Source organism: Sinocyclocheilus grahami, unplaced genomic scaffold, assembly GCF_001515645.1.
Source record: "Sinocyclocheilus grahami isolate Dianchi unplaced genomic scaffold, SAMN03320097.WGS_v1.1 scaffold1384.1, whole genome shotgun sequence".
Lineage (NCBI taxonomy): Eukaryota > Metazoa > Chordata > Actinopteri > Cypriniformes > Cyprinidae > Sinocyclocheilus > Sinocyclocheilus grahami.
This window is the reverse complement of record NW_015506563.1, coordinates 155,911-174,934: the sequence shown is the minus strand read 5'-3', so window position 1 is coordinate 174,934 and position 19,024 is coordinate 155,911. Positions and strand designations below refer to the sequence as shown.

The 19,024-nt window shown below is 42.4% G+C and overlaps 1 protein-coding gene across 1 annotated transcript; it reads right to left on the bottom strand.

Annotated features, from left to right (window-relative positions):
* Positions 1–9: 9 nt before the first annotated feature.
* Positions 10–13,129, bottom strand: LOC107569824 (zinc finger protein 292-like). Its single transcript, XM_016255980.1, has 8 exons — positions 12,960–13,129; positions 11,603–11,757; positions 11,425–11,503; positions 9,251–9,386; positions 8,894–9,096; positions 8,519–8,655; positions 8,214–8,355; positions 10–8,131 (listed from the first exon to the last, which is right to left on the bottom strand). Exons 1-8 carry the CDS (start codon positions 13,119–13,121, stop codon positions 1,205–1,207), a joined length of 7,941 nt encoding a protein of 2,646 aa, XP_016111466.1. The 5' UTR covers positions 13,122–13,129; the 3' UTR covers positions 10–1,204.
* Positions 13,130–19,024: the final 5,895 nt, after the last annotated feature.

The following is a 19,024-nucleotide window of genomic DNA, read 5'->3' as shown; positions in this document are numbered from 1 at the left end:
GCACTTATTGTGTGCATACAAGTTTTCACATTGTACTTACATTTAAAAACACCTTTCTGTAGTTACACCTATAATTACACCGCTAACCACTAACCCACCCTAACCATGCCCCAAACTTTAACTGTATTCCACCTCAATAGCAGCTAAAGTGTTTTGCAATTCAACATGAACATAAGTACATTGTACCAAACCATTCATGACTTTTGATGCAAGTACATAGTAGTTAAAGACACCTAATATAAAGTGGAACTAACTGTACTTATGAGGACTTTATTTTCAGTGATTATTTTTACATGTCTAAAATAAATATCCGTCTTGGTTATCTGACAGGGGTCAGTGTGTTATTAAAAACTAAGTGGCTTGAGAACTGAAAGAAAAACGAAATGACTCTACAACTTTAAAAGCATTTACCACTATGGCCTGACATATACAGTCAATGTCAATAGATACTAAACTACTTTTGTTTCCATGCATATATGGTATAACTGTGTTTATACTGAGCTAATCGTATGTTCGATCCCATAGCAGTTTTAGAATTTCAATAAAACATTTACTATGCTGAACTTTTAAAGTCTTGTGCACGTAAGGATGAGACCAACATAGAGTAACAAAATGCAAGCTGTATTAAATTTGTTGCTATTGATTAACATACAGACTGCTGGTGGCAGTGTTTGATCAAAGAGCCACACACACACAACATTATTGACAAATTTCAGATTTACAAGGTAAACGAGACCAAAACAGTTACTAATTATACACAGCACTACATAACATCAGAATTGATAATGGTTCACTTTCAGCTGGATAGAAAAATGTCCAATGGAATATTAAAAATTACTAGTCTATCCAACACTCAAAAAGAAAAAATCAACTCCAAAGGCAACAGAAATGTGCTGAACAGCTTTATAAGGACATACATGCTTTAGAGGTATTTCATCATCTACTGCAACTATAAAGTGAGCTTAACATACACAGTTCTGTTAAGTAATAAACATCGCACTAGGGACCTTTAAGATAGTGGGGTGTGTAGTGTTTTCCGGATCATCAAACATCCCACTGCTCCTTGACAAGCAACAATCATTCAGCATTCAACTCCAGCTAGAGATCAACTACCACGTACAACTAATGATTGGGCACTGGTTTGCAGTAAGTTATCTATCAACCTTATCCTGAGTTCAGACAACATGACACAAGGGTCTGTACATTAATCCTCTTTTTGAAGGATCACTGTGGGTCGCATTTCATGAAGCTGCTTGAGAAGAATTTCATAGACACACGAAAAAACCTTTTGCACCTCAAAGGTGACGTTGCTGAGCGAGGTCAACTTCTGGGGATTCTTAAATTCAACAAGTTGCAGGACTTCTCTCGAATGCAATTGGGCATCAGATCTTTTGCATACGACCGTCGCAGTCTTCAGGTGGAAAGCACTGAATGCTTTGGTCATTTTTTTGCATGCATTTCCGTTCAAGGGTACCGTAGCTTTCCTCTTCTGGGACGTCTTCGATTCCTGCAGAAACTGAAGAAAGGACACCTCAAATCCCATGGGCTTGAATGAACTCAGTGGTGTATTTTGACCAGAGGCATCTTCCTGTGCCATGGTAGTGCTGGAGGACGTGGAGTCAGAGTTCAAGTCCACGTAACTGACTGCAGAACTCCTTGCGGTTCTAAGTCTTGTCAACCTTTTAGGTCCTAAGGGCTTGTCCGATACTCTCTCCCCCTTGCGTGGACGTCCTCTACGTCTCTTAACTACCACAGATATCTCAGAGCAAGTGTCTGTAGAAGGCTTTCCGTCGGACAGATCGGCATCCTCTGTGCTTTCTTTCTCAGAAGTAGGCTTGGAGAACTCGGACTCACTCTGGCCAGGCTCAGCGACTTCCTCATTCTCAGTCGTCTCGATGGAGCTCTCCGCTGAATTATCCGTGTCGTCGCTTCTGGAAGCGATGCGCTTGTATCTGGATCGGGGTAACTTTTTACAGTATATGAAGTTGCTCCTCTGTTCTTCCAGGTACTGTTTTGGGAGTCCATGCTGAAGATAATGTTTCATTATATTTCGCTCTGAACCGGTCACCGTTTCACAACCCTTTATCATACAAGCATACTGCAGTTGCAAGCGTTTGGTGCACATGGCAGAAGCTTCTTCCTGCGTTTTCAAAAGGGGTTTCCCATATTTGGTCCAGTTATTTTTATTGACTTTTCTCTTTTTAACTGCTTCTTTCTTAATGGGTTTCTTGTTAGTTTCTCTGTTCTCTTTCTCGACAATGTCAGTTTCATACTTTCTGGGACGACCGAGTTTGACCCCACTCTTGCCTTCCCGTGGGTTCATGAGCAGCCGTTTGTACACGTCTTGGTGTTTCTTCATGGTGTGTCGCAGTAGATTTGACCGTGTGCTGTATGCGCATTCACATCCTTCCATCGGGCATCTGAACATCCCTTCCACGGGGTCGACTTTTGAGAGCTGGGTTTCTTTATGCTCTTGATCCACATGGCCGATATATTTCCAGAAAGCAGTGAATGTCTCTGAGCAGTCCGGTTGATCGCACTGAAACCTGCCTAGGTTGATGCTGCACATTATGGCACCTGCTTTCTCAAGGGTTAATTTGTGGAGTTGAAGGTAGTGCTGGAGCAAGTCTGGAACTGACTGAAAAATGCAAGAACAGTCTTTGACCTGACACCTGAACTCATCCACCTCCTTAATGTCCATGTCCAGCTTGTCGTCACTCTCTTCATTTCTATCCTTGTCCTCAGCCTCCTCTTCATTCTGTTCATCTTGACTGTTGACCTCAAATTTAGGCAACTCAGACTGGTGCACGGCTTTATAATGTAGGATCAAATTGTGTTGAATTGTAAAAGCTGCCACACAGCCCTGGTGAACACAACGGTAAGGTCTGTAAGGGCTAAAAATGTCATCAGCCTCCGATTTTTTCTCTTTAGATTTTTTGGGAGATTCTCTTGGCTTTGCCACTCGAGGCTTGCTAGGAGGTTTGGGCCTTTTGTCCAAGGACTGATTTTGTGTTTGTACTGGGGCTGAAGGATTCTGGGGAAAAGGGGCTATGGGTAGAATCTCTTTTAATGGGGACACATGGGTCGGACCAGAATCTGGGGACTTTGTGGAAAACCATCCTTTTGCATTCTGATCCATTTTTGGAGTCACTGAAGAACAGCCAGACACAATCACTGATGGCTGAAATGGCATCTGATTTTGCGGAGTTACTGTCGTAGTTCCCATTGCAAGACTTTTACCTTGAGACACAAAAGACGATTGCTTGACAAGCGATGGAGTGATGCACCGTGATATTTTGACATGATCTTTTTTAATAGAGTCTGATGCACATTTAACATGTTTCTGCTGTTGACGTGCATTCACAAGTTGAGTGTTTTTAACTGAATTGGGGATTTCTGGCACTGGACAAGGGCTTCCTCTATCACTCCCCGGGAGCCTGTGATTGGACCGAGACTTAATTTTCATCTTCTTTATGTCTTCCTGTGAAAAGTTGTGAACCGTCAAATAATGTGCTTTGAGGTTGGAGTTGCGTGTGAAGGACTTGGAACATTTTTGACAGCTGAAAGGGGCAACATTAAACTGGTCTTTCATTTGAGTAAGCATGTCATCTGTGTAATTGTGCAGCTTGACGAGGTGTTTAAAAAGAGCATCTTTTGTCATGGCGCTGTAATTACAACCATTTTTGTCACATGCAAATGGTTTCACATAACTTGGTAACTCAACGGGCAAATCTTTGGACTCTGGCTTATTAAGCTGTTCATCATTCACCACAGGACTAGCCACTGTTCTGGTGACTTCACTGATTTCTCTGTCTAGGTCAAGCTTCTCAAGAGCTTTTTGGATTTCCAACACTTCATCCTCTCTGGTTATGGGTGTATGGTTGGGCTGATCATTGCCAGCACTTCCTGAAAACACGGATGAAATAGTGCGAATTAGGCCATCATCTGGGCTCACGTCATCCAATTGCGAAACTGACTCAACAGAGACTTCGGCTATGTTTCCCGCAGGTTGCGCCTCACTTTGAGATGCATTCTGAATAAAGTTTGAGATACGCTGTGGATCCCCACTGACGGGACTTGCAACAGACATTTGTGAGCAGGAACTGTCGACACTCGATCCACAAGGCAAGCTGCTTTTTTTGTGAAGGTCTCCAGCTAATATCTGTTCACGTAGTCTTTCTTTGACACTCTTTTCAGACACCAGGTTTTGAGCAAGGCTTGCCATGGCTGCCAGAAGTCCATCATTTGATAAGTCACTTGCATTGCTGTTGGGTGTTTTTTCCTTGATCTCTTTCATTTTGTTTGAAGTTTCAGCTTGAAGAATTTGACTGACATGATCTGAAAAACCACTGTTCAGGCTGGACGTAGATTGGTCATCAGCCAACAACTGAGAAAGAAGAGGATCATGGACACTCTCATTATACAGCGGGTCAGACATATCAGAATAACTTGCTTGTAGCTGAAGTTTGACACTACCAGTGTGCTGTATGACACTAGTTTCTGACATACGACTGCTCTGAGCATATGGACCACACAGGTTTGAAACCGTCTGCAGTTCTTGTCCAGAGCTCTCACACAGATTTGACGGGCTTTGCTTCAACACTCCTCCCGTATGTTTGTCATTGCTAGTGTAGGTACCATTGGCTTGGGGAAAAGTGACATTCGGGAATAATTTTGGATCAAGAGGTCCCTTAGGCTGTGGCAGGTTCACATATGAAGACGATGTTGGATGAGGTGAGTTAAGAAGATCAAGAAATGAGCTGGGGAGGTCTGCTGTCAGGTCAGCTTCATCAAATGACTTGCAATAAGCCCGCTTAGATAAATGTCCTCCCAGAGATTTGGGACTCTGGAATTCTCTAAAACACCTGCGGCAAATGAACTTGCCATCTTTAATGATGGCAGGCCATTTTGTTCTTCTGCTTCTCTTAACTTTTTTTTTGCCCCCATCATTTGACACATTTCCAGTGTTACTCTGAGAACTTGGAGAACTCCCGTTTGATGGAGGAATTTCATTGTTAGGAAGCGGTAAACCTAAAGACGTCTCTCCAGATCTCTCCAACTTCACTGCAGAGAACGATTCGTTGTTTGTTTGCTGCAGGTAATCTGCTGGAGAATCCCTGGGAACTGAATTGTTCAAATTGTCAGTGTAAGAGGGCAACACAGACATTTGAGCAGATCCCAGATTTGTCTCTGCTACAGAATTAACGGCCACATTAGGATTCATGACTTGTTGAGGAGGAATGAGATTGCCGAGTGAATGCAGACTGTCACCTGAGGTGCCATTGAGTGTCTGAACACTGTCTACTTGAGCTGGTGCTGGGTTAACATTAGGATTATTATGCGGTTGTAAAGTAGTATAGCTCATTACTCTCTGCTGTGCATTGTCACTAGAAGCTGCATTCACATGAGTAAAATGACTGCTAGGAAGCGTGTTCATGTTTTGGGTCACTGACTGAGAATGACATGTCTGTTGTTGGAGTACTGAATTGTTCCTGGGGTCCCACAAATGGTCTGCTGCTATTTGAGGCTGATTTGTGCCATTTCCAAGTTGAGAGAGAACAATGGGATCCAATATATTGTCCATTTCATTGGTTCGGATATGCCCTGGGGAAGCAGTGACGTGAGAGGAGACAGAAGGATAGTTGGGGTTCGTACAGTTGTTTGGGTAGAGAGGAGGCTGGACAAGGGGATTCTGTGTCTGAACACTGGGCCCAGGGACTCTCTGGCCCAGCTGGTGTTGTGGTTTGACAACTGAATTGTGGCTTCCATTAACAGAAACAGATCTGAGTGTGGACTTGACCACCGCATTGTTCTTCCTTGCTAGTTTCCACTGCGTGTAAAAATCGGGATGAACAGCCCTCATGTGCTTAGTAACACTTCTGTAAGAGCTATAGTCTCGAGTACATGATTCATGTGGGCATTTGTGTCTCTCTTTGTCTTTTACCACTTGGGCAATGTTCGTGTCTACCGGTTTCACTGATTTGTTCTCCAATACTTGCCCATTATTAGGTACGGAAGCCATTTGTAGAGGAAGCGTCTGAGAAACAGGAGGAAGCATCTGACCCAACGAGACAAGTGGTGTAGCATTGTGGGAGGCCTGTGTTGGAGTCGTCATGTTACTGCTATACAATCTCTGATATGATGCCTGAACTGGAGGCAAAGGATTGGGATTATAATGCCCAAATAGTTCATTGTTATTGTTGTATAATGGAGTAGCACTTGAATCAACTGTCTGCAGCTGACCGTCAGATGGTGGGACAGGCAGAAAGTCCTCCAATACACTATGGTATGAAGATGTAGACGGCATGGGATCTGAATCACTCATAAAGGCCTCCAGAAGAGATTCTTCTGGTCTATGCTGATTTAGGTGAGGCATGTGAGTGCCCACGGCTGACTGGCCCAGGTGGTCATTGATCTGGGGGATATGCTGATGGATGTGTTGTTGCTCAGGTTTACTTGTCCCAGAATGGACACACTCTTGATCAGAAACCGCAAAAGCGCTATTTAGCATATTTTCAACAGAATGCTTTACTATCACCATGCTAGATGGATGATCCACCGGAGAGCCTGTGCCATTATCATTCAGATGGGTGACAGAGAGAGAGCCAATCTGAGCACAGCCCTGATCGTTTGGATCTGAGTGGTCTGGATGAGGCTCTGCTGGTTGAACACTTTGACTGTCAGTGCACTGGCCTTCCACTTTTGTGACATGGCCCTCTGCATGGAGGTCTAACTCAGACTGTGAATGAAACACTTTACCACAGTCTGGTGCTTTGCAGGTAAATGTTTTGTAATGCTGTGCCTCATGGTCATACAGTTTGTAGGTTTCATGAAAAATCTTGCCGCAACCCGGAAACATACACTTAGCCTTGAAGACCGGGTGGTTTTTCTTATGTACAATAAGTTCGGTATTGGAGTCAAAGCTGGCTTTGCAATTAAGCTGTATGCAAATGTATGGTTTGGTGCCACAGTGCATCTGGAGGTGATCGTTTAGGTGATCGACACTGACAAACTGACGACGGCAATACTGGCACACCACTTTTGTGCTCTGCATTTCAAGGAAGCGCTTTGCTTCTTCGTTGTCGCCATGATCTTTCACATGGGCAACGAGATTACGGAAATATTTAAATCCCCTCCTGCAGCTATGGACCGGACAAACATTCCCTTCACAGCCACCCTTGAAATCTAAGCACTCAGAGTCATTTGCATCTCCATTGCTAAGTTTATTCGACTGCCCACCAGAGTTATTTTTTGTCTTGGTCTTACGCACCTGATTTTCACTGCTTTTAGCTTTCAGGGCAGCTATGACAGGGGCCGCTGTTTTGGGGTTGGCTAACTGCTTGCTAGTCTTCATTGCAGCGAGACGCTCTTTGCATGAAAGTTTCACATGCGATGCAACATGTGGTTCAAGAGTCTCTCTCGTTTCGAATGTCTCTATGCATATCGGGCAGGTGTAGCGTCCATCTTTGAAGTGAGTCTGCGCATGACGCACTATTCGGTGACCAAGAAACTCCTTATCGCATAAAACACAGTACTGCATGTAAGCTTGCCAATTTCTAAACCTAGCTGAGACAAAACCTTTTTCTCTCAACTTTTTCAACTCTTTGTTCTTCTGCCTCTGATCTGCTATTTCATTTAGTTCATTTGTTGCATCCACAAAACGCTGTGAGACTTCCTTGAACTCCTCACTAAATATGCTGGTCTCTCCGCCTAAGCCCTCAGGGTCACCGTCGTTCAGTTCATCAATGGAGGACACAATTGAGGCCTCCTCCCCCATAAGACCTAAACAGTGGCGTTTTAATGCCTTCCAGTTCCAGAACTCAGGATCAAAAGGCCACTGGGTTTTAAGGACTAAAAGGAGCTCACAGCGCAGCGAGTTCGGTACTGGTAGATCTTCCTCGTCTAGCTTCTGGTCTGGCTCATTGTAAAGAGTTTCCACTGCATAGTAGGAGTCCACGGTTGGCTCCAGGAGAAACTCTGTCAGCTGGCAGGCCCTTTTGACCTCCAGGTCCGAGGGCAAGAGGCAGGAAATGGTTTTGCAGACTGTGGCCTTGGTGCTTCCTTCGCACGACTCCAACCGCAGAGCTCGTATACAGAGCTCAACGCAAGTCGAAAGTCCAGCTTTGTCCATCTAGTGATTTGGAAAAGGAATAATTAGTACTAGTATCATGTTTAAAACTAACTGCATGAAGTGAGAAAAAGATAAGGCTCACCTCTGACTGGATGACTTTAATGAAAAAGAGCAGGTGGAACACAGTTTTAGACAGAAATGACATCTGACGGCATCTGTCCAAAAAGCCTTGCTCTGAAGACTCTAATCGTTTGAGCAGCTTCCCCCAGAACAGAGTCAACTCCCTGCCAGAGAACACATGACATCTGTCAAATTATTAAGAAATGAAAAACAACACGTTAAATTACCACCTGTAGAAAATATATTTATCATATCTGCAGCAAACTCTTCTTTGTCATTTCTTAATTCTACATCGATTTTCTGGCATTGGTAACGTTTGTGACTTGCCAAGCACAGTAGGAGTCCTCTTGAAGAATCTGACGGGTCAAAAAACCAGAACACAACGTAAACGCAGCTTTCTCGTCACCGTCAGCCTCAAGGTTGCAAATCATCTCTAAAGCATCACGACAGTCCACTCTTGAGAGCTGAAAAGGTAGGGAAAGAAGTCGCAGATGTAGACCCTATTTTGTGTGTCTGCTGAAGTGAAAATGTACTTCCAAAGGCCTTAAGACAACAATCAAGCTTGAATTCACACCATTTAAATAAGTTGTAGTTAGATTTAAGCTTTAGAATATAGCCCAATACTTTCATAACTACTAAATCTGAACGGAAGTGGTGAGATGCAGACATAGAAGTATATATTCTCAATAAACACTGTCTTACCTCTTGCATTACAACATCCTGCGGAGCAGCAGTGCACAAACAAGCCAGGAACATCTGCTTAAAGTGTCCCTTCTCCTCAAATTCAGAGAGCTCAGCACAGGCCTTGGCCAGCGACGCAGCCTGATCTACACGGCTCTCTTTGATCAGGTGCTTCACTCGCATCCGCAGCAGTGTTTGTCCTTCCAGAGTGAGGAACTCACGGACTAGAGAGAAAATAAACACTTTTTGATGCTTGTGTAATACAGATTGTCAGGTTAACTCTACCAAAATGTCAGTTCTGTTGTCAGGTCATATTTGACGAAGAGAGAAACGTTACTTTATAGGTTCTCAAAAAGCTCTGAGGATAACGAGCAGCACCTTTCTCTTGCGGTGGCATGTGGTTCGTGAGAATGCCCTGCAATGTAGGATTGCTCCAGACCCCTTGCTCTCGTGCGATGGTGGAGAGGATCATCAGATTGCTGATTCTCTTCTCCTGTACCAGAGGATGGGCAATCTACACGGACATGACAGCACACAAAATAAAACAGTGGAAAACACAACCTGCACTGCAAACAGCATGCGTCTCATTTGTTGTTGACTATCAAGTTATGGACTAAGGACATCTTTAGAACTAATACGGTCCATTACTGTAGAATAGTGTTGTCAAAAGTACAGATGTCGATACCGGTCAGTACTGAAATTTCAAAAATGTGCATTTCCCGCTAGCACTTTGAGCTCTGATTGGCCATTGTGTTCACGTGCTTACACAGATACAGACGGGAGTGTTTGAAAGCCGGATCCGTCTATGAGCAGATATATCAGGCATCCGCAGATAGACGCGGCGATCAAACGCTCCCGTGTGTATCTGTGTAAGCGAATGGCCAATCAGAGCTCATACCTGCAAACTCACAATATGACAAAGGAATATGACCTTTGTTGGGGGGTCTGGGGGCATCCCACCCCAGAAGAAAGGTTTTGAGAATTTACCATGTGAATGAAGCGTTCTGGTGCACTCCAACAACAAAATAAAGGAAAAAGACAATATATGCTTAAAATTAAAAAAAAAACAGCACATTTATACCACAAACTTTTTGGACAGTGCAACTCTGTTGTCATCGGTGTTCATACTTCTCTTTGTGAGCAGTGGAGTAATTTATTTTTGCTAATTTTAATGTTCACAGAGTGCGCACACTATCAACAAACTCCATATTTTCACTGCAGAGGAAACAGAAGCTGCATCTGAAGTGGCATTAGATGTATTTACAGACAAATGAAGTTGAGGTGTCATAAATGCATTTACACCACAAAATTTCAAATGCATAAATAATTTTTTAAGATTAATGTTTTAAATATTTTTGAACATACAAGTTAAAAATGGTGTGAAAAATGCAATAATTTTTTTAATATGAAACTTTTCGGATCTAGACGATTCATATAAATGACATATTTTGATTCAAAACGGCAAATTTCGCCGAAAAGCGACTAGTTTGCAGGTATGAGAGCTGAATGAGAATCCGCTCTAAAAGCTCACGGGAAATGCTGGTAGTGTCACATTTTTACAATTTCAGTGCTGACTGGTACCGACATTGGTACCTTTGACAACACTGCTGTAGAAGACAACAAAGCTGACCAATGCAAACACTAGTTTCTATAGGGCTGGGTATGGAGTTTGATACTTTTTAGGCACCGACCGAATCGCCTCGATACCACTGTAGTATCAAAAAATGTCTTGTCTTTCGGTACCAAATTTCACTAAAGAGGTTAATCTGGTCAATGGTATTATGTGACCATTCATGCACAATGTAGCATCATGCTACACAAGACAATTTCTAAGATTTATACTACGCTTTCACTCAAAACTCACTTTAAAGCGCCACTGAGTGTTTGTAATAACTTCCGATTGTGATCTAATGAGGGTTTTAGTCATATAATGTTGCAGAAATGTTATTTGTAGCCTTTTATATCAAGCTAATCGCTACACCTGCTTGGCATTTCTCATGTAAACACACTGTATTGTTATGAAAACAGGCAGAACTCATTAAAATCACATAAAAATTATATACTGTCGTAATCGAGTATTTTATTAGGTTCATGTTTCATCCGTAGAAATGTCTTTCTGGGTTTCTTATGTACAGAACTGAACGCGGAAGTGTAATGCACGCTCGTCGTTGGAGACGGGGCGGGTTATGAACGTGTGATATGATTGACAGGTGAGCAGCGAATGAGCTCCTCTGAGTCAGAACAGCGATCGCGGAAGACACATTATTTTGGTTTTTAACTATTTGCACTGATTTATTGTGTCGGTTACATTTTGCTCCTTCGTGCAGTGGCTCAGGAGGTCAGTCTTACAATTTCTGTAAAAACCTCAACAGACTGAAAAAGTTTTTTAATGTGTAAAATAATCTTGTTAAAACAGATTTCATAAAATTGGTTTCGAAAAAAAGTATCATTCAGGAACCGGCATCACAGTCGAGGTATCGGTATCAATATTGAAACTTTGTAAAACGATACCCAGCCCTAAGCATCTAAGAACTCCAGCCTGGTAAATTTACCTGGACAGATGACCTGAACCTGTCCCACAATGCATCTGGGATATTCCGGGGCAGAGAAAGCAGCAACTCTGCACAACTCCTACAGGATGAAAGGCACCAAATACTCATCAAATTAAACTCAAAGTAAAAAATAGTGAGTTTTGAAGTGAATTACTAGCACACCTAGGTGCACACTTACAGTGAGAGCCGCTCGAGCAGGACTGGCACCGCTTCACACTGGGTGGAAAGGTGCGGAGACGCCTGTGCAAAGCTCAGCAGTGCAATGATGTAAACCTCCAGAACTGGTAACGGCTCCTCCTCAATCCTCCACAGACTGGCATACTCCACCAGCGTCTGCAACGAGCACACATGCCCATGTCAATATTACTTTTATGTTATCTGATGCATCTCATATAGCAGGCGCTGGGTTCAGTAACTCACTCCAAAGCGCTCCAGTTTACTGTGGTTCATTTACTCCTCAGCTCCAGCTCACACAGCACAAATAGTTACTAGAAACAATCATATTTCTTGGTTTCTTTTTCAAAAACTCTGATAAAAAAAGCATTTTATTATTATAATGATCTGCGTACTCTTGACCAGCGACTCAACACTGCTTCTGTGCTGCAGGGACACATATATGAAAGACTCTTGTCTGATCTTACACCAAAAGTGAAATTAGTAGTGAATAATGAAGACAATTATGCCATTAATCATCATTACAGTACGACTAATAATTGATCAAAATGTGATCCTTGTGACAAGCTCATTGATAATGCAGTAGTGTGTAATTAGGATAGCAGACACTGATATTGGATGGGTATTGGCCAACATGCACAATGTATCATGCATCAGGATTGGATCTGTGGATGAAAAATAGCATTAGAGGTTGTTAAACCGCAAGACTGACTTGTGATCGTCTCAGTTAAGCGGCTCGAGAAAGCCAAACCGATCAGTAATGCTCTGCAACACATCACTACAGACAATCCTTCACCTCAATCCTGAAGGTTTCTAGTCTGCAAAGCAGCCGAGCTGGGTAAAGCATAGTTATAGTTATAGGTATGATTCTAATAGTTGAGAAGCAGAATGTGCTTCATCGAGTGTGAGGTTAAGTGGTGTGCAGAGCATCCTGGTGATGACACTCAGAGGCAGGTCAAGTGTCAGATTACAAGATCACCGCATAGCATTATAGATCATGATGATGATGATGAAAGAGTGAGTTTATTGAGGGTCAGAGGGACACTCCTGTGCAGCACGTGAGAGGTTGTGGCGATATGTGCAGCTAGTAACATGATGTGAGATAGCGGAGTTATTGATAAGGCGGAGCAGAGTGACAGATGACGGCGCTGCGTGCTTGTTTACAGTCCTGCGCGACGCACACAGCAGCACCGGAGCCGCACACTCGCCTGACTAGCCTCTAGAGACGCGCTAGCATAGCTCGGCAGCACCTCGGTCCGCCTCAGCGGGTCTCCTGCAGCAGCGTCGGGGAGGCGAGTGTTTACGCCTGCAGCGGAGCGGTGCTGTGCCACAGGCAGCATTACGGGACAATCCGCGCTCACCTGACAGAACTCGTAGCAATACTGTGACGCTCGCTCGTCGGGAGAGTCCTGGCTGTTTTTCAGAGCCGCTGCTATGTCTTCCAGTCGCGTCGTGAGCGCGTTTAAAGCGCTGGAAGGGTCGCCCCGCTCGCCGCGCTCCTGCTCGGCCTCCTCGTCCGCCATCTTCACTACCAACTCCGCCGCGTACGCACAGCGCGTCACGTGACTCGCGATCACGGTGCGTCACCACGTACTGGCCGAGTCACGTGACACTGCGCTCGGGTCAAATGTTTCTCATTTATGCAGCGTGTTGTAATGCAATAAAATAATAATAATAATAATAATAAATAAACAGGCTGACAAACCAATCAGAAGACAACTTATATGATAGTCTGTCTCAGGAAGCCTGCAAGAAGTCTTAAAGGGACAGTGCACCCAAAAATGATCATGCGGTCATCATTTATTCACCCTTAATTTGTTCCAAACCTGCATGAGCTTCTTCCTGCTGTTAAACACAAGAGACAGTATTTTGAAGAATTTCTCCAAATAGCTGATGGTCCCTACTGGCTTTGGTTTTCCCCCTCTATGGACGTCAATGGCTACCAGCAACTGTTTGGTGACCCACATTCTTCAGAATATCTTCTTTTATGTTCCACAGAAGAAAGTGAGGTGTCTGTGTGATTGTTTGCCATCAAACGATGACGTCACTTCCTGTAGGATGATGCCTTTTTACCAAAATCACTTTAAATAACAAAAAGATAAATATATAAATATAAATAAATCAATCAAATTTTGAAGAAAAAAAAACAGATGTGAAAGAAAAAACTGATTATCAGTAAAAGCAATATTCCCAGCATCTTTTATTTACAACGATTAAGAGAAAGTAAAAAATGAAGGAACACGTGGATATTTCTATAAACACTTGTAGCACTATAAACACATGCTGTCTGTTTCATTCATACTGCACACCAGAGGGCGCTCTCGCACAGAGAATCCACACATCCAGCCACAGAAGCACAGAGCTCACACCCTCCAGGAAATCCCTCATATGCACAAAGACATGCTAGTATCACTGTAACCGAGTAAACCGAGCATATACACGTTTGATTGATCGAACAAAGACAATCAACACTCGACTGCAACAATATAGTTTATCCGTGTTATTCAAGCCATCTCTGGTATGTTCATCATAATTAAGTATATTTATAATCCATCGCTAATCGATGTATTCTTCTTAAAGTAGCGTATGGAGCATATCTTCTGTCTCGTTCTGTGACGAGAAGCCTCATCAGATCACAGAAGGAAGCATGTGACTGGTGTTGTGGAGTAAGAAGGTTATAATGTTCTCTTGTGTTGGACAACAGGTTTAGAAATGTGAACACAAGGGAGGTTTAGCTTTAGGCGTTTTAGTTTAAGCATGTTTAGCTTAGTTAACAGAAGCTGCTGCCATCAGAGCAAGTGTGATTACTGCATTCACGCGCTCCTCGATGCTCTCGTTTGCCGAGTTGTGCTTTAAGTTGGAATGTGAAAACAACATGGACACTCTCGATTTGTATTATTAGAGCTTTCCGACTTGAGTTTACGTGCGTTTTCTCAGTCGGGGAATTATCTTTCTCGTGCGGTGCCGGTGATGATGCTTCTTACGTCCGTTTCGGAGAACCAGAGGACACATATCTCAATCCAGCGCTCGGGCATGGAACCGAAATCTGCGTTCGGATTCGGTTCTAGTACATACCGGTTACATATGGCGCTTTTCCACTGCATGGTACGGCTCGGCACGGTTCGGTTCACTTTTGGGGGGTTTTCCACTGGGTACAGTACCTGGTACCTGGTACTTCTTTTAGTACCACCTCGGTTGGGGTTCCAAGCGAACCGTACCGTTACCAAAATAGGTACTGGCGCCATATTGGTACCGGGTTTCGGTACCCAACCCTACGCATAATGTTACAAAAGATTTCTATTTCAAATAAATGCTGTTCTTTTGAACTTTCTGTTCATCTGTGAATCCTGAAAAATAAAATGCATCACAGTTTCCACAAAAATATTGTGCAGCACGACATTTTGATAAAGCGTGTGGCGTCTCGGGCTCGGTAGTGTTGCCTAAGGTAAACAGATATAGTAGAAGCAGTGGACGGACCGATGGAAACTGGAAAGCCAAATACCACAAGCCACATCAGAAGACAAAACATCAGACACTATTGTATTGCTCCTGGCTGTACAAATGACTTTTACAGCGTTAAGGCAAAGAGCAAAAGAGTTCATTTCCATAAACTGCCACTTAAACGGAGAACAAAAAGGCCTGAACGGACTAAGACATCCAGTTTGTCCATAACAAATGTCTATATGAGTGCCTTTTTCCCAGTGAACACTTCTCATTCCGAACAGCAGAACTGATCACCTGGTGTCCCATCCTCACATACATTCAGACACAATCCCACTGTCTCTAAATGTCCATCATTAGCTATAAAATATGTTGCCAAAATGACTGTCAGATATTAAAATAAACCACAACCAGTATAAACACTCGTTCGTCATTCCACAACATACTGTACATTTGATTCTTGAGATCTTGAGATCATTTGATTCTGGAGACAGTCAGGGATCAAAGCCGATGCAAACTGCAAAATAAATATTTCTTACCGTGGCTCCACGTTTACCAATCCGGACTCCATACGTTGGATAATCCCCAATTCCATAATCTTCTATGCCATCATCTTTTTATCATTTTGCATTTGCATTTATTTGACCTGACTTAATTTTGTTCACCTATTTTTTGGGGCCCTCTATTGGTCAGCTAGGTAACTGTTATGAGTTTATCTATTACTAGCAACAAGCACAGCAACTAGTGCGAGTGTGTGTGTGAATGAGGTAAAATAAAGAAATATAATAAAATAAATAGATAAATAAACCAATAAACCAAACACATATACTAATAATAAAGACTAACTTGAATATTAAAAATACATACTAAATATATAACCACAACTATCATGGACTATTTGCTGAGTAAACACTGTGCAAAGATTTTTAGTGTGCCACACTGTGCATTAGTGCAAGTCAGGTAGATATTGCTAATGTTGTGTAGAATAGAACTGCATTATACACTGATGTAAATAATGGACACTAGTGAGGAAAAAATGTGTGATATTTGCACACTTCATACAATATGGTTCATGTGGCATCTTTATTGTTATGTCAGACCTTTCAGACATATTTGCATTACTCTGGCTCCTTCATCAGTAGTGGTATGTAACACATTTTACGTTCACCTGCGAATACAATTAGCTTACCTGCTGTTAACAGGATGCTCCAGTATTTCCACTCGGACATCTTTAAGAGAAAGCATCACCACCTCCAACACGTCCACCTCCCGGCATAGTATGTTAAATGTATGCACCATGGTGATGCAGTAGTGACCAGGCAATACATGGTCCAGATCGGCCTCCAGACAGCAGATGGACTCTGACTCATTCGGCATCAGCGTACCCCATCCACACTTACACCACAAATTGTTTCTGACCCACTCTTCATCCCGAACCAGCAGGTTCACTATAACTTCTTCCACCTGTAGCGGTATTACTGCTCGGTCCCCTCGCCGTATCGGCTCAAATGCATAAGTCATTGGATTTTAACTATTCAACCATTGAAAAGGAAGCTCTTGCATTACTGTTGGCACTACAATATTTTGAAGTTTACATAGGTTCTAGTTCACTTCCTGTCACTACAGATCACAATCCGTTAGTTCTCCTCTCTCGTATGAACAATCAAAATCAGCTCTGATCGTACAAAACTATAATTTGGAAATTTGCCACAAGAAACGAGCAGAAAATGTAGTAGCTGATGCTCTTTCTAGGTGTGCTTTGTTGAGCTCTGGTTTGTGCTGTGGTTTTGTTTTGGGGGTTTTAACAAACAATATTGTCATATATGTTTGTTCTTATGGGTGGGGGTGTTAACGTGTTCGTGCTGTGCTGTGCTGTGCTGTGTGTTTCTCTGTCTTCGCTTTTCTTGTTTACTTTCGCTTTATTAGATGCCGGTCATTGGTCCTGTCACCTGTCAATCATTATCAGCTGCTGACATCATCCATCCTTTTGTCACCAATTGGAAAAGACCACCCCAGATAAAAGAGCACACCAGACCACTTGCCAGCCCCTCATGCTGTTTGTTTTCTTTGATGCTATTCTGTCAAACACATCTTGTCTAAGGGTGCTTTCACACTTGGTTCGATTGCCTGGTCCGAACCTGAGTTCGATTGCTCCCCCTAGTGGCCCACAGAAACAGTCGCTAATGAGGAATCTACCTATACATAACTATGACTTGAACCGTACCCCAGACCACCCCTTTTAAGCGGACTCGTGCACCCAAGTTTGGAAAACAGTGTTCATATTAGGGGTGTCGCGATATACCGATATTGACGATAATCGTGATATTTGAATAATGAATTATCGTTATCGTGTTAATCAGGGGTGTCGCTGGTATTTGTGATATTTAAAAATTAATAGTACACATATGATAATATGACACATAATAATCTAGCGCCAGCGGCATTATGGAGTGTTAAATTCTCACGTGTGATTGGTTTCATTCATACTCGACACCGGAGGGCGCCCTCACGCAGACAGTCCACAAGCGAGACTCATAGGATTAATGAAACAAATGACTTTCCAGGAAATCCCTTATACGGACAAAGACATCCAGCTGTCACTGTAGCTGAATTAAGTGCAGAAAGAAATGTTTTGTACGATGAAACATAATGAGAATCAGCACACGATTACAACAGTATATGGTTTTTCTGCGTTCTTCAAGCCATTTCAGGTATTTTCCTATGGATAATGAATGTTTATCTTGCAATGCTAATTGATATAGCCTTTATCACTGTATAGAATACTATAACATAGAAATCAGTTCACAGAAGGAAGTTATTTCAAATGCTATAATGCAATTTTGGAGTAAAAATATGTAGTTATTGTCATAAGTTATCTTACGTTGACACTGTGCTAAACTAAAAAACAGTTAGCATTTTAGTCTGTTTAGTGTAATTGTTCCTATTGTGTGCAGTGGTGTGATTCATTGGTCAAAAAAAGAAAATAGATAAATAAATATAGATATCACAATATATTGTTATTGTGAATTTTTGATGCCACGGTAATCGTGTAGTGAAAAATCTGATTTCGTGACAGCCCTAGTTCACGAACCTGGGTGCGCACCAAAAGTGCTAGTGTGAAAGCCCCCTAACTCGCATGTACCCTTTTGTTTGTGCCGCTTGTTTTATTTGTATATTCCACATCATCCTATATGTCCGTTCACCTCGATGTAATGTGACATATTTCATCAGCATTTACACAATATTTATTACGAGGCTTGGAAGAAGCGGACAGGTAAGAATGTTACGTAGGATCTGCCTCTGTCTAGTACATTAGGTTAGGGCCAAGTGCCACTTCTTGTACTTTTGGTTAGGCAGCGTAGGCTAGTTAGGGTTAGGGTTAGGGTTAGGGTTAGGGTTAGGTTAGGGTTAGCCACGGACACCGAAGACTTTTCTTTTTATTATTTGTTGGTTAGGTTAGATAGGGTTTATCTGAAAGTTAGACTTCATTTGGTTTTGTTATTGTTTTTTTCTTTAGCACCGCCCACGTCCCTTCTTCCACCTCCTGTTTTGTGTAGTTTGTCTTATGTCATGTTGTAAATATTGTAAATACATACTTTTGTATTATCTCATTTAATTAATCACTGCTCTATTTTCATTTTGCTGTAGCGTCTGGACCACTCAAACACACAATATATATTTTGTTAGCTAGATTTAACAAATACTCTGTAACACCAGGAAGCTGAACAGGCCCCTGGTCCATAGCAATGCTGACACCCGATACGTTTACGACCTCCTGGAATTTAGGTGAAGAAAATCGCTTCCTTGCCCATAAGGAAAATCCACAAGGGAAGGACTTTTCTTTGCTAATTAATTAATAGGAAAACCTTTCTTTGAATGAACACACATGATCCTTCAGGTCATTGGGTATATTATTGTCATCGTGTATTTTGTCTTTGATATGTTTAGACTATTTTAGGCATGCTTGTGAGGGAACCCATTCCTG